The sequence below is a fragment of the Berghia stephanieae genome, chromosome 2 (genome assembly GCF_034508935.2).
Source record: "Berghia stephanieae isolate SIO BIC M18660-M18661 chromosome 2, UCSD_Bste_1.3, whole genome shotgun sequence".
Taxonomy (NCBI): domain Eukaryota; kingdom Metazoa; phylum Mollusca; class Gastropoda; order Nudibranchia; family Aeolidiidae; genus Berghia; species Berghia stephanieae.
Window position 1 is genome coordinate 99,889,689 of NC_088361.1, and position 26,873 is coordinate 99,916,561.

Consider the following 26,873-nt stretch of genomic DNA (forward strand, 5'->3'; position numbering starts at 1 on the left):
AAATTCAAAATTTAATCCAAAACAAAATAAGTTGTAAGTTTATAACAGTTAAAGGGAATTGTTTTTATTCGGAAACAAGTATAACGTAAACTCATAAACACTAACCAGGGCTACCGTGTCAGCACGAGCTTTTTTTGGAAACACGATGAATGCATCTCTTACTTTGTAGTAGTAACTTGATTCCACATTTAATAGTGTAAACAGCGGTTTTAGAGGGGGTTTTTTAAAAAGGTCTTAAAGAAAAAAAACTTTTTTAAAATATGGCATCAACACGATCCAAAATTTATATTCAGTTAATACAAATTGATTTAGAGGTTGACACAATTCTTTACAAATTTGGTTAGAGGGACAGCTGAGAAAAACAAGAGAAACACGCGCCACTTATAAATTAATTGAAAAATAACCCGTCTTCGCATTGGGAGTATCGGGACCGAGTTTACCGAAGAACTTTTTCGGACAACTCTTTAAAAAGAATTCTCTTTAATTCCGAGAGCCGCCCAGCCATCAATGCCGTCTTGTTCCTGGGAATGTCTAGAGCAGTAAAATTAGGTGCCCCAAACGTAAACAAAGGTCTAGAAGCACATGGCAAACCACATGTTCCTGTCTTGACAGCTCACGTTCCAATGTAAATAATAGAAAAAAAATAACCTTTAAAATTTGGCTGTTAGGTGGCAAAAGAAACACATATTCATAAATACTCGATCATGCATCAAATAATGTCTAGATATGGATATTTTATGGAACAAAAGGTAAAATTTATCAAAAGTTACAGTCTATCTATTTTTAGACCAGAGCAAATTATTGCGCTGGTGTGAACAAAACGAGAATTATTCGGAGCCTGATTTTCATAATAATTTAGCCTTATATTATTATTTCTGCAGCTGTTAGATTTTATGTAAACATATTTTCAATACTGAAAGTGTATTGCATACAACTCAAACTACAAAATTGGGAGACCTATATTGTACGTAAATTATTCCGGTCCCTAACGGAAATCACTAGCAACTTGCTATTGTTTACTTTTGGGGCACCTAATTTTACTGATCTCTACGCAAAGGAAGATATCGATATCTAAGTATATGTTGGTTGAGGACGGAAAAAGTATCATTAAAGCAGAATTATTATTCATTATGGATTCTTTCACACCACAGCTTCTTCGGAATGAAAATGATATATTTATCTGGACTGATTTTTTCACGAACAAGAGGAGGTATTGGATATAATGTGCCTTCGAACTCGACGATTAAATCGATACCGAAACCCCTGTTCATTTTCATTTTCCAGGAAATTCATCATTGCTATGTGACTGACGAGGAAATAAAAAATATCGCCATTTTCGTTTACTGCTTACAAACGTAAACTTGTCAATGTTGCAGTTGCTATGGTCTAAATAAGGATATATTTGAATATGTTAAACATCCCAGACTTTTTTAAAGTCATATTATCCATTGTTATTATAAAATTCTGAACAGCTTTAGAGCCACCGGACAGAGTTCGAGATACACCCACTGGACTGGAGTTTAGTTCAACCATTATTCTTAGACCTCAAGTCTCCTCATCGAATAAAAAGATGTCGACTGTTTCGGTGAGGACATATAACTGTCTTTAATGGGAGGCCTTCCTCTTTAGTATGTTACTTTTGAAAATATATCAACATAACAGCAGTGTGCACTATGGGTGACACTCAGAAAATCCAATGCCCCTGAAAATGAAAAATTGTCCCCCTCTACCCTTGAAAATGTTTCTCGACTCTTGCAACCCCCATGAAAAATTACGATTGTTATACTGGGAGCTAGGGTCGATCCCATTTGGGGGATGCAGCAAGTAATCTAATTCCAAGGCAAATACAGAATGCAACTAAAAACCAACAAATCATATAAGTCAGTATAATATAAGGGGATAGAAGACAGAGCAAGTGACCTCCTGCCCACCATGGGAGGTCGAAAGACCCCATCCAGAGGTTTGACGTAGCGATGATGATCTTGTGGTTTAGTGGTAATGATGATATGGTGGTGGTTGTAGTGTGATGATGGGTGACGTATTGGTGGTAATAATGAAAAAAAAACCTGAAGACCTTCTTCTTCTTCCAGTGTCATCTCATGGGTTGAGGTCGACTTGAAATGACATGCCAATCTTCCCTGTTGACGGCTTGCTGACTGCATTCGGCTGCCGACAATCCTGTCCATGTCCTCACATCATCCATCCAAGTTCTTGCTGGCCTGCCTCTTCCTCTTTTTCCCCTCAACTCTACCCTCAAGAATGTCCTTGTTGACAGTTTGATGGCGTCTTAGGTGTCCAAAATACCTTAGTTTTCTTGTTTTTATTACTTTCATTAGGGTCGGTCTGATATCAAGGATGTCACCGACTTCTTGATTTGTTATCTTTTCTTTCCAACTGATTTTTCCAAGGCGACAGAAAGTCCACATTTCAAAGGCCTCAATTCTTTTCTCTATTTGTTTGTTCCAGGTCCATGTTTCTGAGACGTAGAGAAGTGCTGAGTGGACATAACATTTGAGTATTGTTATTCTTGTTTTCATCTGCGTTTGTTGCGAAGTTAAAATGTTATTCAGTTTGCTGAACCTCGACTTAGCTATAGCAATCCTGTTTTTCACTTCCAGCTCATTCTTTCTGTTGTTGGTCATTGTCTGTCCAAGATATTTAAAAGAATCTACTTGTTCGATGTTTTGATTATTAATTTGGACTTTCGCGATTTTTTCAGGCTTCTTTGACATGACCATTACCTTTGTCTTTTGAACATTCATCTCTAGACCCTTTGCTGTACTGTTCAGGTTTACTTGATTTGCAAGGATCTGTAGATTTGTCTCGTTCGATGCCAACAATACTGTATCATCTGCATATCTCAGATTATTTATCCTCCTACCTCCAATAACAATACCTGGAATGTGCCCGGTTTTACGGAAGATAAACTCTGTGTACAGGTTAAATAGATATGGAGAGAGGATACATCCTTGACGAACTCCTCTTTTAATTGGCGTGAAAGGTGACAGATCGCCCTGAATCCTGATGGCTGCTTTTTGATGCCAATATAGATTTGTGATTAGCCGTATATTTTTGCCATCAATACCTGCCTTTTCCAGACATGTCATTAATTCTCCATGCTGAAGACCTAGGAAATCAAAATATTCAGAAACCCAAATTGTCTTATGAAATCAATGATTGATGCTTATACGCTAAAACATAATCTTTCTTTTAAAAAAATAAAGCACCATTGAATTCACATGCTTGTGTGTGGATGTAGTAGTAGTTGTAGTTAGTAGTTGTAGTGGTGGTGGTGGTAGTGATATTAGAAACAGTTATTATTAGTAGTAGTTGTAATAGTAGTACAATAAGAAAAAGACAAATGCAATTTTTATGGCACATAAATCGACATAAATTTATTGAAAATCTTGCTCTCACAGGAAAGATAGAAGGTAAAAAGAGTAACGGTAGAACAAGAAAACATTTGAATGGATTGAACAGCTGGGTGACAAAGAAAGAGAAGAGTAATATTAGTTTATTGAGATTATCTGATCAGAGAGATGAATGGCGTACTATGATCACCTATTTCTGGCACAGACTTGGTACTTGAAGAAGAAGAATAGTAGTGGTAGTAGTTGTTGTATTCTATCCATCTAAAGCCTCTCCATTATCACTCTTTCGTTAGTATTTTCACGATCCCAGGCTTCAGACAGCCCCCATCGCTAACTACTTATTAGTAGTAGTAGTATTACAGCAGTACAGTCCAATCCGGTTAATCGCAACACCTTGGGATCAGCGAAAATTTTGCAATTAACCAGAGTTGCAATAAATCAAAGTTGAGTTTCGTGTCAACTGGCAACACATTCCCTCTGCTTGTGCATGGTTGCAGTATCTTAGGTTGATTTCAGATACAATTTTGGGACACTTTTTTTACCACCGCTCGTAAGTTTTTATAGCAATTGTGATTTGACCACTGATCAGATTTCATACCATAAATAAAATGGTAAACTCAAATCAGTTGTTGTAAACATTGTTCTTAGTCCACCACAGACTGAGCAATTTGATTGAAACAAAAACTATATGCCAGCCCTGTATAGATTTTGACAAGCAAAAGCTGCTTTGATGAAAGCCGACATCTTAATCAGATTGGAATATAACTTTCACTCTTTTGTTCTCAATTTTTGGAAGAGTCAAAGAGATGAGCTGTGATGAGAGACCAAACTCTTTGGTCACAATGCACAGTTGTCAATCTCACAGCAACTAGTTCTCCTCTATACTTCATAACACTTAGGTTTTCTTTGAAATGACCACACCAGCACCATGCATCCACGATCCAGCATTCCATCTGTTCACGGCCAATTAACCTTACCTTGCAGATGGTCAAGGGAGGTTACTCTCCCTGTTATAGTCTGTGCTGATCTTATATCATGATTCAAAATCAGTTATAATGCAGATTTGAACGAATGAACAATATTTAATTTCCTATCAGTATCCAGAATAAAGTTTAAGCTATTCTGGATACCTTTTTCATTTCTCTCAGTTAAATGACTAGGATGCTGTGATGTGCCAGATGAAGAAGTAAATTTCGTGAGTGAATTTATGTCAGCTACGTCATGGAGTGTTAAATAAATTCTTCACAATATAATGTAATTTAATTAATCTCTACAGAAAGTTGAAAGTTTCCTCTTTGATTTAACCATAAATTGGAAATGACTCATAATCACATTTCCCTAAACCTTTTTTTCTTTTCTTCTTTCATAATATAATCAATATATGTCTCTCATAGTAATACGTTCTCGGATTATATTTATTAATTCATATTCCATTTTGTTTTTTTCTCTTTGATTTTTGTTTACTTTGGTCTCCTTTATTATTGTGTTTTGTTTATTTTGTGTGTGTTATTATATTTATTTATTTACTTATTTAATAATACCTAATAATTCATTCAGAAGTAGACCATAATGAGCAACTTAATAAGCTGTATAGATTGTGTGGTGCATTCCATGGATTAATAGTTTTGGAATGCCCCCCCCCCCCCCCCCCCCCCCCAATTTTTGCTTTCAATCTTTTCTTAGCTTTTCAGTGCTACTGCCACTTCTGACTCTTGGGTCCTTAACCACCACCACGCCAGAATGAAACTTAAACTCAAAACATCTATCTGATCTTTGGGAAAAAGAAAGACATTCATAGGAAAACGATTTTTAGGAAGATAAAGCTAGATCAGTCCGTCGGAAATAACAAAAATGAATAAATAAAGAAATGAATTAATTTTTTTAAAAATGAATAAATGAAAGATTGAATTTTAAAGGGTGAACACCCCCCCCCCCCCCCTTTCCCCGCCTTCAAATAAATCTCAAAAAATTAAAAGGAAGTGTCAATTGCCATAGAGTGAGTCCTTTGTAGTGGACGTCATCAACTGCCAAGGAGTCAAATTAAAACTCTTCAGCTGCATGCGGTGATTTCAGTCGAGACTTGATTTTCGCGAATCTTGAATCCCATCACTTTCTTCCAATCATTCATTCCTTGTGGAAAAGTTTGAGTCTGCACTCGTTGTGGCATTTGTTTTTTGTCTTTTCATGAATTCCAAGGCGAGTTAAAATCGTATAAAACAAAACTTACAGTTGTTGTCGAATTCAGCGGGAAAAAATAAAAGGACAAAGTGGCAAATCCCTACCAATAATGCCTGATAAGGAACAATTCACATTTCTGCAATAAGATCAAGGTCTGTGACAAACAGAGGAAATATGAGAGAGAGAGAGAGAGAGAGAGAGAGAGAGAGAGAGAGAGAGAGAGAGAGAGAGAGAGAGAGAGAGAGAGAGAGAGAGAGAGAGAGAGAGAGAGAGAGTACATGACACAGACGGAGATAGAGGAGAAAATGAGAGTACTAATCTTAATATTAACGTATCACTCTAAGACTGTGACAGTTACATGTTGACGATTTACCAACTGGTATGATCTGAGGCAAAAAGAGGAAATGAGAGAGAGGGAGAAAAGAGAAAATGAATGAGGAAGAAGATCTGAGAAATAAAAAAAATGAGAGAGATAGTGGAGAAAATGCAAGTAAATATTAATTGACATCACTCCGTGGCAGTTAATAGTAAATAGTTGACGATTTACCAACTGGCACGGTCTGTGGCTAAAAGAGGAAATGAGTGAGAAAGAAAGAAGAAAATGGAAGAAAGGAAGAAGAGAAAACGAGAGTATTAGTAGTATTAATAACAAAGAGTGAGCAGGCCTGTAAATCTTCTGACTATTGTCTGATTTCGGACAGTACAATTTTGCTAGATATATTCTTTATTAGCTGATATTTAAAAAAAAAAAAATTATAAATTAAAAGTAAAAATAAAATTTGTAATGTCCAAGTACAAAACCAACAAAAAATAAAATAAAAGAGTTTTATTTCGTTCCTTTCAAAAATCAGTTTTTATTCCGTTTTGAATGCCAACTTAAAAAATAAAAAATAAACTTTTTATTTGTCGCATCAAAGACAAAATGAAACTAGACCGTCTAGTTAGTTAGGTATATTATCATTCCAGCTCCACGCTCCGCTAGACGTGGATGTATTCACTGCCTGCCTACTGTGCCACAGGCAGCGAGAGAGGGTTGCGAGTCGTCTAACACACGCCTGGTCAATAGATAATTAGCACACACAGCGTGTGTCGGACCGGGACGTTTCTCTCTATTTTGTTACAGACACACACGCATTTCTCTGACTCTTTTTTTTCTCCATCCCATGGTTTCTTTGTATCAGTCTCAAAGACAACCGGAAAAAAAAAATTGCAAAATAAATATTTTTCTTCGAACAGTGATTGACAGCTTTCAGCAGAATTTTCTTTTTTCACGACTGTGATTGTTTTAATTTTTCTCTTTTTTCTCCTTCACACACGACCGCACCTCCTTCTCCTCTTCTTCTTCTTCTTCTTCTTCTTCTTCTTCTTCTTCTTCTTCTTCTTCTTCTTCTTCTTCTTCTTCTTCTTCTTCTTCTTCTTCTTCTTCTTCTTCTTCTCTTTCTTCTTCTTCTTCTTCTTCTTCTTCTTCTTCCTTCTTCTTCTTCTTTTCTTCTCTTCTTCTTCTTCTTCTTCTTCTCTTCTTCTTCTTCTTCTTCTTCTTCTTCTTCTTCTTCTTCTTCTTCTTCTTCTTCTTCTTCTTCTTCTTCTTCTTTTCTTCTTCTCTTCTTTCTTCTTCTTCTTTTCTTTTCTTCTTCTTTTTCTTCTTCTTCTTCTTCTTCTTCTTCTTCTTCTATAAGAATTAATCCAAATAAACGAAAGAGTCAGCTTAAAGATTTAACACAAACAAACAGGAGCAAAAATAAAGCAGCTTCTCATGTCAACCACTAGATACACATCCTTCAAAAAGGTAGGAATTGTTCTCTTCCTTTCCTTTTATAACTAACTCAGCCCTGGGCCCAGAAATATGTGTACTCTCTCAAATATTGGGATTTTTCTTTCTTTTTTTTGGTACCATAAAATAAGGACCTGCTTATTTTGTATTATAAATGAGTTGGGGAAAGTGACAGGATTTGACCAGTCAATTGAAACATGTCATATCTGTGTTGTGTTGATTAATGAATCCATATTTTTGTCCTGTTGGTCTATTTTCGCGTGTTCAAAAAGTTCCGAAAAATTTTTCACCAACCATTAACAAGCCTGAGAGAGAGAGAGAGAGAGAGAGTATTAATTGATATTAATATAAATATCATCGCTTCGTGACACTTATGTTTCTCTGTGGCTGTTAAAAGTACATATGCATAGTTGGCAATTGATGATTTGTCAAAGGGTAAATCAGTTAGAAGGCAATTTGAAGGCAAGCAGGGATCACTGTATTTCTAGAGGCCCTTTCTCTCCTCTACATGCTCACATACTACCTCTTTCGAGCTCAAAATGATTCTCTTTTTCATTCATCAGGGCTGAGATTCTTCCGCCTTAAGACGGATTTAGGCCTAAATGGTGGTTTATCTCCGCCCATCACCATCACAATTCAGCCATTTTCAAAATAAATTTATGAATAAAAAAGACTCACCACAACCACTACATCATCCTCCCTACAACTCCTACTACTGCAACTACCACCACATTATCATCCCTAAAACAACTACTACAACCCACACCACTACATCATCACCCCCACCACTGCAACCACCACCATGTTATCCCTACCACCACTACTAGTACCATCACCACATCTTCATCCCTACCACCATTACTAGTACCACCACCACCACATCTTCATCCCTACCACTACTACAACCACAACAACACCATCATTCCTAACCACCACTACTACAATCACCACCACATCATCATCCCTAAGACCACTATTACTATGACCACCACCACATCATCCCTACCACCACTACTACTACAACCACCATCACATCATTATCCCTACCACCACTACAACTACAATCACCATCGCATCATCATCCGTATCACAAATACTACAACCACCACCACAGTATCATCGCTACTACCCCCACTACTACAACCACCACCACATCATCATCCCTACCACCACCACTACAATCACCACAACATATTCATACCTACCACAACTACTAACCACCACCACTACATCACCATCCCTATCACCCCGACAACTACAACTACCACCACATCATCATCCCTACTACCAGTACTACTATTACCATCACCAAATCTTCATCCCTACCACAACTACTACAACCACCACCAACCATCATCCCTAACCACCACTACTACAACCGCCACCACACCATCATCCCTAAGACAACTACTACTACGATCACCACATCTTCATCCCTACCACTACATCACCCCTTCTTACCACAAGAACTACAACCACTACCGCCACTACTACTGCAACCACCAACCATCATCCCTAAGACCACTACGACAACGATCACCACCACGTCATCATCCATACCACCACTACTATTACATCCACCACAACATCATCCCCACAACCACTACAACTACAACCAAAGCATTATCTCTACCAACACTACTACTACAGCCACCACCACATCATTCCTATCACAACTACTACTACAACCACCACATCTTATCCCTACAACAACTACTACAACCACCACCACACCATCATCCCTACCACCACTACAATTACAACCACCACATCATTATCCTTACCACCACTACAACTACAACCACCACATCATCATCCCTACCACCACTACCACTACAACCCCCACAACATCATCATCCCTACAACCACCATATGTTGTAAATACTCTTTCAACTTTTAAAATTCGTCCTAGTGGTGTCAGAATTTGCTTTGATACACATTTTGGATTGTATCTCAGTAAATTTTAATGAAATTCAAACTTATAGGCTATTTTCATACAGGATGGCTCTTGATCTACGTGCTAAAAATTGTCCTCTTTTTGTGACCATTCTCACCCCTGGCAATCCTTACCAAATTTTGATTCAGATGGTTCCCACAGCGAGACAATAAATTTCTTTACAATTTTGTCACTGTTGCTTTGTTCATATCATATATTTGGTGAACAAAGCGATTTATCATATGAAAGAAGGTTATTAGCAGATTGTTTTTAAAGTAAAATTTATGTGTCAGTAAGGAACTTTTGGGTGGTTTCAGGCTAGGTAGCTGTAAGGGTAGTATTCTGTTTTATGGGACTTAGTTCTTTTCCAAATCCTGTGCTCCTTTTTTCAGGTCTGATATCTCCAAAAAATTATGGGCCTGTTTTCACGTTGTTGTAATGAATCATATTTGCATTAGTTTGAAAGTTATCAGATTTGCGAATAAGTACGAAGCGGCTGGAACCATCTTCTTTAAAAAAATTTATTGGAGCTAAAGACCTCTTAGAGTTTCGCAAGCGCTGTAAAACCCTTAAAATGGACAAGCTTAACCCATAGTATTTTACAAACTCTGTTGGTTTTTTTTCCCCTCTAATTTTACTTTAAATTTATATTTTTAAATTTGTTGTAAATTGTTAATCTCTCTTTATGTGGGTTTGGATAAAGTGTGTGTCTGTGTGTGTTTGTTTGTGTGTGTGTGTGTATGAGAGAGAGAGAGAGAGAGAGAGAGAGAGAGAGAGAGAGAGAGAGAGAGAGAGAGAGAGAGAGAGAGAGAGAGAGAGAGAGAGAGAGAGATAATATTGCTATACCTAAGAGAAAGTAGAACTGCTTTGACTTTGTTGTTTTCATTTATTATTATTATTATTATTATTATTATTATTATTATTATTATTATTATTATTATTATTATTATTATTATTATTATTATTATTATCATTATCATTATTATTATTATTATTATTATTATTATTATTATTATTATTATTATTATTAATAAACATACATTTATTTTTACTTCCTGTCTTTATATTATTATATTTTTTTATTTTTAAATAATGAAAATTAGCTACTGACAGCCTAGTTGTTCATTGATGTCCAGCTTGATTTTATTGTACCTTAATAACAAATGTACCACAAGGCATCTTGATTATCCTTTCTTTAAAAATAAATCATGACGTAGCTGTTCAAGAACATTCTTTTTCTGTGGCACTCATCTGATTTTACTAAAAATATATTTTGACATCAAATGATATCCTGACCACAATGATGATTCTTAATGTCAAATCGTTAAATTCAAAGACCTATCATTGTAAAAAAAAAAAAAAAAAAAAAAACAACAGAAAAACACATTTTGATAAGAAATTATATATGTGAGGTCATTGTTAGGTTATGATAATAGGATTCTAGAACTCCTGCATTTGAAATTTCAAACTCATTTTCAGTACATGCTCTTATGGTCGTGCAGTGGCATTTGGAACTTGTTCAAGATTTCCATAGCTGGAGTTCAAGAATCGTAATCTTTTCCCTCATTGTTGTTTTCATTTTATTAATGTCATTATTGAAGCATCTTTGTGTTTTACACTCGACTTTAAGAGCAGCCACTTGGAAGTTTATTCTAGAACTTAATGGGAATAATACTGAAGAGGGGGGAGGGGAAGAGTGATCTTTTAACTCGATAATTTGTTGCTTTGTGGCTTTCTTAGGGAATGGAAAAGTTGGCTGGTGGCATTGGCCCATTGTGCCATGTTGTCTTTTCTTTCCCCCTTTATTTTATCGTTTATCATTTAGTTTCACCTAGGCTTGGAATCTTATGTAGGGATGGAGAAGATGTGAGTTAGTGTAGTTTGTGTATGGAATGCTCAGTTGGCATGTTTAGTTCGTTTAGCCAGAATGGACCACTGAACCACAAAATACTGTTTAACAAATTGAAGATAGTCCTCTGGTAAGCAAATTAACAGGATTTTCTTTGCCGATGCATTGAAACCAACACTCAGGTTCAGTACCATCTTGTATCTGGGCAACATGATTGCACACAAATGTCTTCCATTTGGTCGGATCACTCTTGATAAAATGCTAAGCCACCGTGTCCAACAGTAGTATTTTACATCATTGGGTAATTGAAGTGCACTTCTCACAGAGTGAACAAGTTTAGCTCTAATAAATGCACCAAGTAACTCAAGTTTCAGGAGTGTGATGGGCTTTTTAGTATCTCAATCACTTTCGTGTAAACAAAAGCACCATATGCCTTCAATTATGCAAAAAAAGCAGTGCAACTCAATTCATAATTTTTCTTTCCAAGAAATAGTGACAAAACTAGGCTGAAAAGACAACTCCTATCAGACTATCAAATCCTTTGCCCTGTACAAAATCTCTTGCCAACGTTGTCAGGCACCTGCTTGTCCGCCCATGAAAGTCCAAGTTTCCAAAGCTCTTGGAAGAGAATCCTGAAAGAAATTGTAATGGTAAAATTAGTCCAAGAGGATCGAATGTCTTTGCTAAGCAACTCAAGATCATGCATTTAGTTACAAATACTTTGTAGGAAATCTCCATGTTGCAAATCCAAATGTGTCAGTCTCTGGAAACGCCTTACTCCCAGAACCTTAGTGGTTTGAACGACTGAATTCTTGTATTGAAAACTTTGTTGAATGCTCTCTGTGACACCAGAACGAAAAAATCATTATACTTATCCTCTTACTCACAACTCTTTGACTACTCTATCTTTGATCGGTAATTTGACAAGTGGTGAATAGCAGCATGTACAAAAAATGGGATGAGCTGTTTCTAGTGTGAACACGCCATATTTGCGTGACATGAATATGATTGCCACCCTTTCATAGAAACTCATGAGCATCTCTTTCTTTCGGACAAACCCTAATCTGAAGGAATGCTTTCTCAATGTCAGCAGAAATGGCATCCTTATTTCACCTGAATTGGATAAGCAGTCCTTCAGAGCCATTAGGCCCATCAGGATTCCCGAATAGGATAAACATGAAATTGAAGAGAAGCAATAATTTTGGACCCATTTCCATGCAATCATTTAGAGAAACTTGGTCCCACTACAGAGGCATCAAACACCACACGGGTTTTAGTTATGAAACTCAACATTTTCACGACTGAAGCAAATAGAAATTGAGATCTGAACTCTCCTTTTGCTCATTAACCACCTCTTAAATGATTGTAATGACACTCGCATCTTCAATCTTCAATTTTCTGTATTTCTTTTAGACTTGCTTCTACGTTTAGACAGATTCTGTTCTAGACAGTTTTATCTTATCCAAGCTTAAGAAACCTCATACCTGCCTTCAAAATAAGTTATTATATTCTTAAGCTCAGCACCATGGCTTTACCATGATTTTCATGATCACATTCAAGGTAGTCTACATCCCAGTTTTCTAAAATGTGACTAGAATTTCATTCAAATAAACTCCGCAGGCTGACAAAACCTGTTTCTGTCCATCGTGTTGATATGCTCCTTATTAGAGCACCTATAATACTAGTAGAGTCTTTTGTGCAACCTTACTAAGGAAGGGTCTCATTTTGAATAAGACTGAATCTTTCTTCACTTGGTGTCCTGTCAACAGACTCTGGATTTCAGATTCAAAATATTCATGTTGTATGCATTGATTCCAGTTTTCTGGCATATGCGGAATTCCAGTTTCCCAGCTCCCAAACTGGGCTGATTCAGCCACCGCAACCCTACTCTTCCAGCGTCAACAAGCTCGACTTGTCTAGTCTCAACCTCTAATCCTCCAGTCTTGACCCCTGTCTCATCATTAAAAAAAAAGCTTTTTAAAAAATATTTATCAACTAAAATGATACCTTTTTTTACAAGCTGGCGAAAAAAAAATGTTTGCATGTACATCTTAAAATAATAATCGAATATTGGAAAATGTAATATTACATTGTTATTATTGGGGAGGGATTGGAGGCAAATGGTGGGGGCGGGGGGGGGGGGGGGGGGGGGGGGGGGGGGTATAACACGGTATAAGATATACTGTTTGAACGATCCTGGAGGGAATATTTTTAATTGGTGAAAATCTGAGTTAGTAGTACTCCAGAATATTCATTCTCAACATAGAAATGTGCTCAGAAGCAATTGAAATATTTTCTATTTTGTATTATTTTCCAGATTGCCTCATGTAGCTTTAAAGTGGATGGAGGTGAACAATACATTTCTAAAGAAGGGGTACTACAAAAATTACTTGGTCTTGGTTTCAAGGTTTCACGAGAAAAACGTGGCTCTTATACATTTAAGCTGTCAAACCCATCAAGAAATTTGATCAATGACTTTTTTGATCTTGTGGAGGGAATGAAAGAGCCTATTGAAAGCGAAGATCAAGACAGTTTTGTATTCATAGATAAAAATAACACTGATACGAATTCTGCTACTGAATACAATTCAATTTTAGGAAGTGGAGGTGAAAAGAAAAGCAGTTTGGATGAGAAAAACTACTTTTTGTTGAAGCCTATTGATCCAAGACTTGGAGGAAGAGAGGGAGAAGAATCAGCATCTAGCTTTAAAAATGAATACCATGGTGGTGAACAACAAACATATTTGAAAGCCACTGTTGAAGGAACTCCGGACTTGAGTGAATATGGTCTTCCTAATCATGATTTTGGTCAAGCAAAGGAACTAAGTTGTTATGAAACTGAAAATGATTGTCACTCTTATGGAAATGTTCATAAGAAAATAAAAGAAAGTCGCCCTCAAAATACAACTAAAAAAGAAGGGAATAGAGACGTTCTGCATTGTGATGCAGAGGACAATGATGTGCACAAGGTAGTAGTGACGCAAACTGTAACTTCCAAGGATGTCGAAACACTACATTATGAGGAGGGTCAAAAAGCAAATATTGAACTTGATACAGAGGAAAATTTTGATTATAAAAGTGATAGAAGGGAAGGAAAAGAGATTGAGGGTAATGTGCATGAAATGGAGAGAGGAGATATGCTTCATTCAGGGGATGGCTCACAAAGTGTGAAAAGATCGTCTCAAAAGAAAAGTCAATCTGATGAAAGTAAGAACAAACTGTATAATAATACAACAGTGACTGTGCCTAAAAGCACTGAGGATGAAGCAGAGTACTATGATGCAAGTGAGCAGGCAAATATTGAACTTGATACAGAGGAAAATTTTGATTATAAAAGTGATAGAAGGGAAGGAAAAGAGATTGAGGGTAATGTGCATGAAATAGAGAGAGGAGATATGCTTCATTCAGGGGATGGCTCACAAAGTGTGAAAAGATCGTCTCAAAAGAAAAGTCAATCTGATGAAAGTAAGAACAAACTGTATAATAATAACTCTACAACAGTGACTATGCCTAAAAGCACTGAGGATGAAGCAGAGTACTATGATGCAAATGAGCAGGCAAATATTGAACTTGATACAGAGGAAAATTTTGATTATAAAAGTGGGAGAAGGGAAGGAAAAGAGATTGAGGGTAATGTGCATGAAATAGAGAGAGGAGATATGCTTCATTCAGGGGATGGCTCACAAAGTGTGAAAAGATTGTCTCAAAAGAAAAGTCAATCTGATGAAAGTAAGAACAAACTGTATAATAATCACTCTATAACAGTGACTGTGCCTAAAAGCACTGAGGATGAAGCAGAGTACTATGATGCAAGTGAGCAGGCAAGGAATAGCAATGCCACGAAAGAGGAGATTCATTTTTTGCAGGAGAAAGAGCCAAAAGTTACAAAGAGGGACAAGCTCTCTAAATACACGAGGGAGAAAAATTCATCAAATCCATTTGATGAGAGTGAAGGGGGGAAGAAAAGCCTTGATAACCAAGGGAGGAGAGTGTCTGAGGTTGAAAGGGATAGAAATAGAGGAAAATGTGATGAAGACATAAAGGTAAAACCTCATAAAAGAGAGAAAGGACGTAAAATGGATAATTATAATGCTCAAAGTGATCAGCTTTTAGAGCAAAGACAGTCAGAGATCAGGCAGGAGAAATTAGATGGTTTTTCAAATGCTCCAAAAAGAGAGCCTCATTCGAGTGACATAAATACAAGGTTTTGCCATGAGAGGAGTGAATCAAATGAATTTACCAACATTGAGGAAGAGGAAAACACACGTCTTGGAAATGTAATGAATACACGTTTGAGGCAGTATCGAGAACTTAAAAAGAAAAAAAAAGAAGAAGAAGAAGAAAAAGAGTGGGGAAGGAAGGAGCAGGAGTCAACAACTTTTCACTTTTCAAAACTTGAATATGAATTTGTGAAAAGATTCTTTAAAGACTTTAAAGAACTTCCTGAAAATGTAAAAGAAAAAAGAGTGAATGAAAATTTGATTTGGGTAGAAACTACTGATGCAGAAAGTGCTAAGAAGATGATAGAGAACAAGTTGGAGGAATGTCGCATTTCCATTGATAAATTTAAAATATTGCATGAAATTGAAAAGTATTGGGATATTTATTTTGAAAAGAAACATGATCATTGCGTGCTTATCACTTTTGAAGATACTCTGAACAAAATCAGAAAACAATTTCCTAATATTTTTGACAATATAGCAGTAGCAGACAGTTCAGCCAATATAGTGCATTCTTCAGCATCTTCTGGATTAGGCATGAATTACTTAAATCCGGAAGCTGACACATTACTTATGAAAACATCCTATTTGGAAGCATCTCATGCTGAAGAAACATCAGTTGGACAACGGGCTGAAGAAAGATCACATGCACAGCAGAAGAAACCCACAAAGGCTTCAGATAAATTCCGTGGACATTGTTCTGATTTGGTTGTGAAAATATTCAAAGCAGATATCACCAAACTGGATGTGGATGTTATTGTTAATGCCGCTAATCGCAATTTGAGACATGGTGGTGGGGTAGCCAAAGCTATAGCCGATGCTGCAGGGATGAAGTTGCAAAACGATTGTAAGGATCATATAAAGAAAAATGGTTCAATTGAAGTCACTCACCATTTTGCATCCACTGGAGGAAATCTGAAAGCTAAAACGGTAAGAAATCAATTCTTTTTTAAAATCTTTTTTAGGGAGAAGGGGAGGGGGGGGGGGGGGAATAAAATACCTAGTTACATACTTTCAATATTTTTATAACACTAAAACATGGGTTCAACAAGCAATGTTGTCATTTGTTATGGTAGCCAAGTCAGATGTAAGCTCAGGCTAATATTGTTATCTGCAGATTTTACACAAAAGAATGCATTTCCCTATCTTTATTGTTAGAATTATGTTGTTGATATAAAGATTTATACTATTCTATTGAAATTATAGCCACGTCTCCATAATGAACACTTTTGTTCCCAGAATTTAATGATATATAAATGGGTTTTATTTTATACCTAGTTATATACTTTTTACTACACTAAAACATAGGTACTACAAGCAATGTTGTTATTTGCTGTGGTCGCCAAGCCCGATTTAAGTTCAAGTTATTATTGTTATCTGCATATTTTATACAAATAATACATATCCTTAGCATTATTGTTTGAATTATATTGTTGATATAAAGATTTATACTATTATATTGAAATTACAACCACATCTCTATTATCTGAACACTTCGGTTCCCTGCATATTGTCAGGTTTACAGAGACATCCGGATAGTGGAATCAGTACATAAAGTTGTTGTGGGTTGAGTTACTACTTGTTGATTAAAATAATTGAGGATGAACGAATTCAATGATGGGTTTTATTTTATGCAATACATTTATCATCTGCCAACTATAGGAAAATAATTAATGTGCATGTTTATATGTAAAAGAGATCATAATCAACTATGTGGTCTAGTGGTATGACATTCATCTTCAGATCAGAAGGTCCAGGGTTCAAGTCCTGTTCTGAACAGCGCATAGTTGAGTCCTTGGAAAAGGCTCTTATGTAAAATGAGTACCTGGCTGTTAACAGCGCTTCTCTGTCGGAAAAATTGTACTATTTCCTAACTGGCCTCATGTCCCAGCCTATATTATAAGTTGCTGTTGACCAAGTACCCTTTGTAAAACGCTTTGAGCATGTGTAGTGAATATTAAAAGCTCAATTTTTTTTTTTTTTACTCACTACTGTTCCTTGATCTCTATATTAAAGGCCACTACTAATCATACTCAACGCGGTATTAAATTAGGATTTTCAATTTTGAGTTTATGGTACCCAATTAAAGCTTATTTTATGTCTGAAAATTTGATACCAAATTTAGAATTCTGATCATTTATTGCCCAGATATGACCATTTGAAGTAAGGAGAGTGTAAAAACAAAATTGACTTTGAAGTTGACTACATTTTCTATTTTATTACAGTGCAGAGCAGATATATCAACAACGCTTAAATCGATTTCACGCATATATCGACATAATATCAAAGTCCCATTTTTTCCCCCACAATATGTAAAACATGAGTACGGTTGTATCAACATCGCATATATGTCGATTTCGGCAAGTATTGATCTGAAAAGAAAAAAAAATCCAAAGCAATATAATATTTATTGGCTTTCCTGTAGTGAGATAAAACAACAGCCAATAAAAATGCAAAATTATTATACAATGGCATTCCATGAATAGTCATTGATCTGAACCTTGAGTTCAGCACCCAGGCAGTACCGATAACGGTACTAGGAATTTCCAATATTACTTGGCTTTAATAAATAGGCTAATGAGATATGCTCACCGCAATCACCCTCTGCGTGGAAGACTGCCTACGTGCCTTGCTTAGCAAGCTGCTCTGGCTTATTCTCTTGGTCTTGGTCTAAAACCAGGACTGGGTGGTGGTAAATGAGATTGAGGCCTCCTATCTCTCTTCTCTCTCTCTCTCTCTCTCTCTCTCTCTCTCTCTCTCTCTCTCTCTCTCTCTCTCTCTCTCTCTCTCTCTCTCTCTCTCTCAATTTCTCTTATATGCGATACCAATATAGAATTACTCATGAGGGGTCAGATGGAAGATACTATACTATCCGGACCAGTTCTGGCCATGCTGTTGTAACAGCTATCAAAACCCCCCTCTTCTTAGCACAACAACATCCTGAGGATGCTCCCTTACTTGACTTCATTTAACCAAAAACTAGAGGTGCCTAAATGAGCCAATAAGATGGAGAGAAAGACAAAGGGAGTAAATGTGACTCATATATAAGGGAACAACACAAAACAAACGACATTTCGGCCTTTGACCATTTTCAAGTAAAAACGAAGTATATATATATATTATATATATATATATATATATATATATATATATATATATATATATATATATATATATATATATATATATATATATATATATATATATATATTAGATTGTCATAATAGTTGAAACATTATAGGTTCAAAAAAAAAGTTCAAAGTTTATTCATTCTTAGGCTTTCACCAATAAATCACACAATTTGATGACAACATACGTGAAAGTGGAAAAAAATGGTAAATGGAACGAAAAAATAAACTGATACGACTAATAACAATAAAAAATACAACAATCGTAATACCACCAATACGTACAATAATAATAATAATAATAATAATAATAATAATAATAATAATAATGATGATGATGATGATGATGATGATGATGATGATAATAATAATAATAAAAATGACAATAATAATAACAATGATAATAATAATAATAACACTAACAATAATAGCAATAATAATATTACCATCATCATTACTACCACCACCATCTCTACTATCACCATTACCATTATCACTACCACCATCACCATCACGTTTCCAAAAAAAAAGTCCTTGGTACAACTCAAATAATTCACATTTTATGAATCAACATAAGATACGACATGACGATAATGATTTTTTACACTGTTCAATGAGATTTGTTTACATAAGATTTATATAATCATGAAATATTCTTATAGCAAGAGTAATATTATTGCTGCTACGACTACTACTACCACCACCACCACTACCACTACTACTACTACCACTACTGCTACTACTACTACTACCACTAGGCAAAAAATATGTGTGTGTATATATGTGTGAGTATGTGTGTGTGTGTGTAAATGTGTATGTCGTGCAAGGGAAGAGAGAGTGAGAGAGAGAGAGAGAGAGAGAGAGAGAGAGAGAGAGAGAGAGAGAGAGAGAGAGAGAGAGAGAGAGAGATCGAGAGACAGTGGGAGAATGAAGGATGCATTTCAAAGTTATATTTAAAATAAAGGAGAGGGATAAAAGAATTTTTTTAAAAAATACAAAACTAGGTTGACCTAACAGTTTAACAGTTTAATAGGTAAAAAATATTCTAAAATGAAATCAAAATAGAGAAAGTTTATAGAGTAAATTTTATCTCTTTCATTTATTTTAAATATAACTTTGAAACACAACCTTCCTCTCCCGTTCTCCCACTCTCTCTCTCTCTCTCTCTCTCTCTCTCTCTCTCTCTCTCTCTCTCTCTCTCTCTCTCTCTCTCTCTCTCTCTCTCTCTCTCTCTCTCTTAATAAGGTGGGTAGGGGGTCAACACCTCCACCCGTCCCCCTACCTTATTCTTGATTTATATATGATCTCATTAATTCATCCCATTCTCTCTCTCTCTCTCTCTTCCCTTGCATGCACACTCAAACACACACACACACACACACTTTTACCTAATAATAATAATAGTTCATATTTGTTAAGCACAGCTTTTCCCACTATATAATGCAGGCTCTGGCCGCATTACAATGACATGTACATATTATATCAAAAATATCATTACACCCATGCACAGCATGATTCCACACTCACACAAACATACACACACACACACACACACACACACACACACAGTCACAATTTAAAAAAAATAAAAAATAGTAATAAGTCATTATAATTCATCAGAGTCAGAGTAGCTGCTCACCGAAACATGACCGAAAAAGATGAGGTTTCAGTTACTTTTTGAATGTCTCTAGGACTGTTGATTCTCTTATTTCTAAAGGCAATTTATTCCAAATTCTACCAAAATGTTTCAACTATTATGACAATCTAATATATATATATATATATAAATATAAATCAGCCCTTTTCAGGGCCACCAAATCAACCAGATTGACTTCCCTTGTTGTTATCTCGCATTTTCTATTTGTTTCCCTTTCAATTTTTGGAATGACTGATATTTGACATAATAATAATAATAGATCTTTATTGTCCATAAATATGGCAATTTGTCATTTAGTTACACTTGTCATAACGTTATATGATAACTATAACATTGAACAGACACTTCACTCCTACCCATTCTCTCTCTCTCTCTCTCTCTCTCTCTCTCTCTCTCTCTCTCTCTCTCTCTCTCTCTCTCTCTCTCTCTCTCTCTCTCTCTCTCTCTCCTCTTCTCCTCTCTTTCTTTCACGCATGCGACATACACAACATTAACATTTTCATTTCATTTTCAATTCGTTACATTCTTGGCAATTCAACACCAAATATTATCATCATTATCAATTGGTCACTTCATCTAGCCTAACATTAAACAAATTAATCAGTCAATCAGTCAACGCATCAATCCTTGGTTTTGCTGTACCATATGAAATATTCAAAATTTTTATTGCTGATGGAACGAACGTTGATTTATACTTGTTAGTTCCACATTTAATCTGACATAAACTTCTCCCAGATGGCAAAAGATCAAATTCATGGTATAAAATATGTTTTTTTATTGTTGGTAATTGAGAATGCTTTCCTTTCTATTGCTTTTCCATGAATTCTTTCTACTTCATCAACAGGATGATTTATTATTTATGATGCCTCTTTGTAATTCTAAATCATCATACAACGCTTTATATAATATTAAGCGAAGGATAGGTCTTCAATCAACAAATCGCGAAATAAGATAAAATTAGTGGTGCACTTTTGTGTCGGAAGTAAATAAGGCCGCCGCCATTTCGATTTCCTTGAGACAAAAACATTGATACGAACGATTTTTCCGAGGATTTGAAGCAGAACTCTAAACGTTAAAGTTTGAAGTACATACCATTCATTAATACGAACAATCATACAACGTTTAATACGTAAATGAGTGAAATGTTGTCATGAAACAAATAAATATCAAAAGAATACATGACACATGTATCAACATTTTACTGCAGTCCTGACAGTGTCGATATATTCGTCCACCTCTGTATTTTATTTTTCTTTCTTTCCTTTTTTTATGTAGGTCTTTCATGCAGTTGGACCAAAATGGAAAGATTATAATCGTAATGATGATGATTCTGTTCTTGATTGCACACATGACCTTAGGATGACAATTCTCTTGTGTCTGTACTATGCGGAAAGGAAAGGATATCACTCTATTGCTTTTCCTTCAATCAGTGCTGGTATGTGATCTATATTCAGGTTTTTGTCCAACCGAGTCATCAAACACATGATTTGTTACTTTTAAATTTATTTCATTTACTAAAGCTGTGAGCATACCCGTGGTTCAAGCTAAATAAAGTAACCTTTTGTGATGTTGGATATTTGGAAAACTGTGAACTCATTTAATTTTTAGATCATTTTAAGCACATTTTGCATTGTGATTGGGTTTTACTCATTCCTTTTTTTTTTTCAAGGGGTATTTTGGGTTTTACTATTTTCTTAATTGAAACTCAATTGAATTCTTGTTTAATATGTAATGTGAATTTATGGAAATGTTAATAAGATGTCCGTGACTATGAAATGAAAATAAATAGTATGATACCAATTGCTTTGTAAATTTTGTTCCACAGCTATCTTCGGAGTGCCCAAAGACATTTGTGTTGAGAGTTATATGAAAGGAGTGCAGCACTTCGAAAAGTTGAGAAGCACAGATAATTTGAAAGAGGTCCTTTTTGTGGACATTGATGATAACATGGTGAATGCCATAAGGGAGCAGTTTGATGGCTTTTGGGATTGTCCTTTGGAAACACGTGACTTGGACTTGGACCGTGTAAAACTAAGAAAGTTTTTCCAAGGTCAAAGAGACAAAGCCACAAAATCTGATGTTGGATGCAAATTTCCAAGTGGCGGGACAACAGAAAGTCAAGCCAGAAATAGACCATCATCCAGTCATATAGAAACTAATGCCTCCAATCTGAAAAGGACCTCTGCACCATCTTATGCAAATGTGGTTCAGTCAGAAAGTGAGTATAAGATACTAGAAATGTTGCGAGTGGTTGCACAACTTACTGAGCTATCCAGCCACACTAAAATATGGCTATCAAACTTAATACCAATCATGCGCCTCTCAACTCTCACCAACTGTGGGGATCACAACGAGGCTGGCTGACAAACCCAGTGAACTCTCTACCATGAGCGAGCAAGATTAAGCTATCCGCTCTCCTTTGTATGATACAAGACATGTTAACATATAAACAAATAGGACACACATAGAGTAGCTCTGAAACAGTGTGGAGCGGACACTTGTATTAATAATGATGAGAACAATATGGTATGGAGAAGTGCCAATGAAAACAGAATTAAAAAGTCATGGGGTCAGTGCCAACCTCAGGATCCAATTGACATGACACCCTCCGCCTGGCTGAGAGAGAGAGGACAGGGAGCAGTCACACAAGATATGGCAATCAAACTTAGTACCAATCATGCACAAGGTTTGTAGCAGCCTTGTTGTGGTCACCACAATAGTTGAGAGTTGAGAAGCATATTGGGGTTTTCCTTTGTTTTCCCAATGTTAAACACTTTATAAATGTACAGTTTTATTATCAATTCAAGTTTTCTTTACAAAAGAATTGCCTAAAACTATAGAAAGAAAGTAAAAGAAATCATTGCCCAAAATACTTATTAGCATTGTCTTCTCCTCTCACCCCTCCACTCTCTCTCACTGCATTGTAGCTTTGTAAGCTGATCAGCAATGAGGGAAAGGTTATATATTTTTGGCGCTGGCTTCCGGCGACAACAGACACATGTTTTTATTCATTTATCATTTAATCGCCAGAATTTACGCCTAATTTTTATTCAAAATGGATGTGAAATATCTATTGTTCATGAATTTTATACTTATTAGCATATTTATAACCGTAAATTGTGTTTTCGCCTGTGATTTTGCTGCCCATAGCCTATCGATAACAAATACTCCAGAGACTCTCCGATCCCTCCAACCTGTGTGACACACCCATTGTTGACACATCGTATATTAAAGTAAGGAAGAGGGGAAGAAGAGGAGGAATAAAGACAAAATTCAACAGACGGCCTCTTCGTCCATTTTTACCCTGTGTAGTGACAGGTTATGTACGATCATTAAAGAATAAAATTGATGAACTGTTTTCACTGTGTCGTTTTAATAGTGACTATCGTCAAGCCTCCATAATGGCTTTAACAGAGACTTGGCTCTCCCCCCACATACCATCGTCATGTTTTGAAATTGAACAGTATTCACTATTTTGAGGAGATCGGTCGAATGTTAATAAACGAACAGGGGTGGGGTGTGCACATACATTAACAACAAATGGTCCCCACCCCAATAACTGTCAGATAAAGAAAGTGTACTGTGACGATCATATTGAATGTCTTACCATAACTTCATGAACATATTGTCTACCCCGTGAACATACTCATGTCATCATCATTAACGTCTACATTCCACCATCATGAGACAACAACACAGCAAAAATATTTTGAGGAAAGAAATACAGGACATTCAACAGACGTCGTATTGATGGTCACAGGTGATTTTAACCACTGTAATGTTTTCACTCTCCCGGGACTTTATCAATATGTGGACTGTGATACAAGGGACACAAAAACATTGGATTTATTCCTGTGTAATGTTAAAGATAGTTATAAATGTTCACCCATGCCCCACTAGGTTTATCTGACCACTGCATGCTCTTGCTACTCCCCAACCTACCGCTCTGTTTTTAAACGTGTAAAACCAGAAAAGAAAAGTGTACAGATCTGGAACGGAAGTGTGTGTGAAGATTTTTGTGGTTGTTTTGAATGCATTGACTGGAATGTTTTTATCGAATCATGTGATAGTGTGGATGAGCTGAATGACTGTGTGAGTATTAAAAATTTTATGAACAGCTGATGTGTTGTAAAAAATAAATAAGATATTATCCTAATAACAAGCCTTGGATAACAAAAGATCGAATGCTTCTATTAAACCAGAAGAAAACTCTCTTTACCAGTCGTGGAAACAAAAAAACCTTAAAACAAAACAAAAAGAGAGCAATATCTAGCTGTAGATATAAGTACGAAAACAAAACTGAAAAATGCTTTTCTTCTGGGGGTATAAATGACAAGTGGCAAGGTCTTAAAACTGCTGTCAACTATAATCCGAAGCCCACGATTACACCAGAAGACATTGAAATTGAAACTTTAAACAAATTTTATTCACGCTTCGACACAGCAAACAAATTTGATATTGAAAATGTAAAACGTAAATGAGACAGGGCTTGGGAAGATGAAATGACCATTGAGATCAGTGAAGAAGAAATGAGATTTATATTTTCGAAACTAAATGAGAGAAAGGCTGCTGGGCCGGATGGGTTGCAAGGAAAATTATTAAAAGAATGTGCCCATCAGCTTTGCCCCATTTATACACATATTTTAAACATGTCCCTCCAAAGTTTTTTGATCCCTGCAATTTGGAAAACTTCAAAAATTATTCCTTTTCCAAAAGAAATAAAAATTTTAATCAATGAACGATCTCAGACCTGTTGCACTGACTTCAATAGTCATGAAATCTTTAGAAAAACTTTTTCTTATTAAAAGTAGGAACCCGTTTATGCCATTGAGTGATAGTCATCAATTTGCTTACAAACCAGGATGTGGCATAGAAGATGTCATTCTGCTGTTTACAAACAACATCTACAGGCATCTAGATCATGCTAAGAGCTATTGCAGATTGCTTTTTGCATATTTTTCTTCAGCGTTCAATACAATACAACCTCAGTTGGTTGTTCAAAATTTGACCAGTTTCTGCAATGACAGAATTTATGAAGGAAAGAAACTGATATACAGAGAACTGGTAAGAGACGGAACGAGATAAATAAAGTTAATTCAAGATAGAGAGGGATGGAAACTTTGTGTCCTATACCCTGACCCAGGGTGAAAAACGCAATGATGATGATGATGAGTCTGGAGACTAAATGATAAGTCCAATCCTCACAAGTGACTAAAACTAGGCCTAAAAAATGGGCATGGATTTAGCCTGGGACTTGCTTGGTAAGCCCAGTTAAGAAGTGAATTTTAAAAATATTTTACTATTGTTACGGACTTAGTCCTTAGTTCTCTTCTATGAGAATAATCCATGATGTTTTTACTGATACAGTCACTACCATAATCAACTCAAGTGATAGGTAGTTCTTATCCTCTTAATTGTTCATTATTTTAATGTCGAAATAAGATTTTACAGCAGTGAAAAGATCAATCATATTCAGATCCAAGTTGTTGGTTGACAATATTTTCAACCAGTTCTCAATGTCCATTTCCTTTCTTAAGCAATAAAAAAAACCTGAACAAATGTGTATGAAAGGTGCCAGAAAAAGCAAGCAAGAAAAATACCATCCCAAAAAATCAGTTGACCTTGACTAGGGATCGAACATCAGATCTTCTGATTACCAGCCAGACATGCTACCATTACACCACAGAGGCTCCCAATAGTTGGGACAATTTTAATGCCTATATTCTGTCGCTTTGTCTGGCACCTTTCATACACACTTGTTCAGTTCTTTATCTTACACTTCACAGGTGCCTGCTCCTTAATTTCTTAAGCAACAGAGTGTTTGAGCCAGCCAGTTGTAGCAGCCTCCCCTTTGAAAACTTGTCAAGTTAGACTCATATTGGGTTAAAGCGTAAGGCATACTCATGCATTAGGTCAAAAGAAAAAATCATTGTTGTGACTGCGATAAACAATGGCATATAATACTATAGATCATAACGAATGGTATTGATATTTTTCTGAGCCACCCACTTTTCTTAAAGGTTTCTTTCTTTATATGTTACGTACTGAACATTTCCCTGGGGGAAAATCGAAAACAAAAGTGGCCCCATCCACAGCATAATTCCATCTTGATCTAGGGTATCTAGTTGACTCAGTTTGATTAATCTGGTGTTTCTTTTCTTTGTCAGGTGTAGATCTACGCTCAAAAGGAGAAGGAGCAAGGGCAAAAGTACAACAGCCCAAAAGTAGATCACCTCCAGGGGTATACCCGACAGAGAGTGAATCATCAAGTTCATACCGGACAGGTAGAGAATCTTTTCCAAGTTCATATGAAACAGGGATAAAATCACCTCAAAGTGTAAACCATACAGAGGGTAGATCACGTCCAAGTACAAATCAGACAAGGAGTGAATCACATTCAAACGCACACCAGACAGGTGATGGATCTTATCCAAGGCTGCCTGAAGAGGAATTACAAATTTCAAATCCCAACTCTAGAAAAAACAGTATGTATATTCTTGTAAATACAAAATTGCAGTTCACAGAAAATTTCTATTGAGTCATACAATACACCTCGACTCTAATGAGCTCAGACTCAAAGAAAACCTTTCATTAAGTTAACAGAGAGAAATTCACTATTTTTTTTGGGTAGCCCTATTCGTCCTTAAGGTCGAATAGCATCAACCGTCGTTGCCGTACGTAAGGACAAATAGTGTTGCTTGCACTATTCGTCCTTCACACTAAAGCTGGGCAATATTCCGTTTTTGTTTTTACTGAGCTGGATT

The 26,873-nt window shown here is 36.1% G+C and overlaps 1 protein-coding gene across 3 annotated transcripts in view; it reads left to right on the top strand.

The window, feature by feature from the left end:
- Window positions 1–1,049: 1,049 nt before the first annotated feature.
- The window catches only part of LOC144966034 (uncharacterized), a 47,364-nt gene continuing 21,540 nt past the window's right edge, over window positions 1,050–26,873 (top strand). For 2 of the 3 annotated variants that reach the window (XM_078902026.1, XM_078902027.1), the window contains exons 1-5: window positions 1,050–1,585; window positions 13,423–16,254; window positions 21,385–21,544; window positions 21,935–22,327; window positions 26,277–26,393. In XM_078902026.1, coding sequence (XP_078758152.1) covers window positions 1,571–1,585; window positions 13,423–16,254; window positions 21,385–21,544; window positions 21,935–22,327; window positions 26,277–26,393 — 3,517 coding nt within the window. In that variant the 5' untranslated portion in view covers window positions 1,050–1,570. Of the gene's footprint in view, window positions 1,586–13,422; window positions 16,255–21,384; window positions 21,545–21,934; window positions 22,328–26,276; window positions 26,595–26,873 lie in introns of all 3 variants that reach the window. The other variant, XM_078902025.1, reaches the window with a different exon arrangement.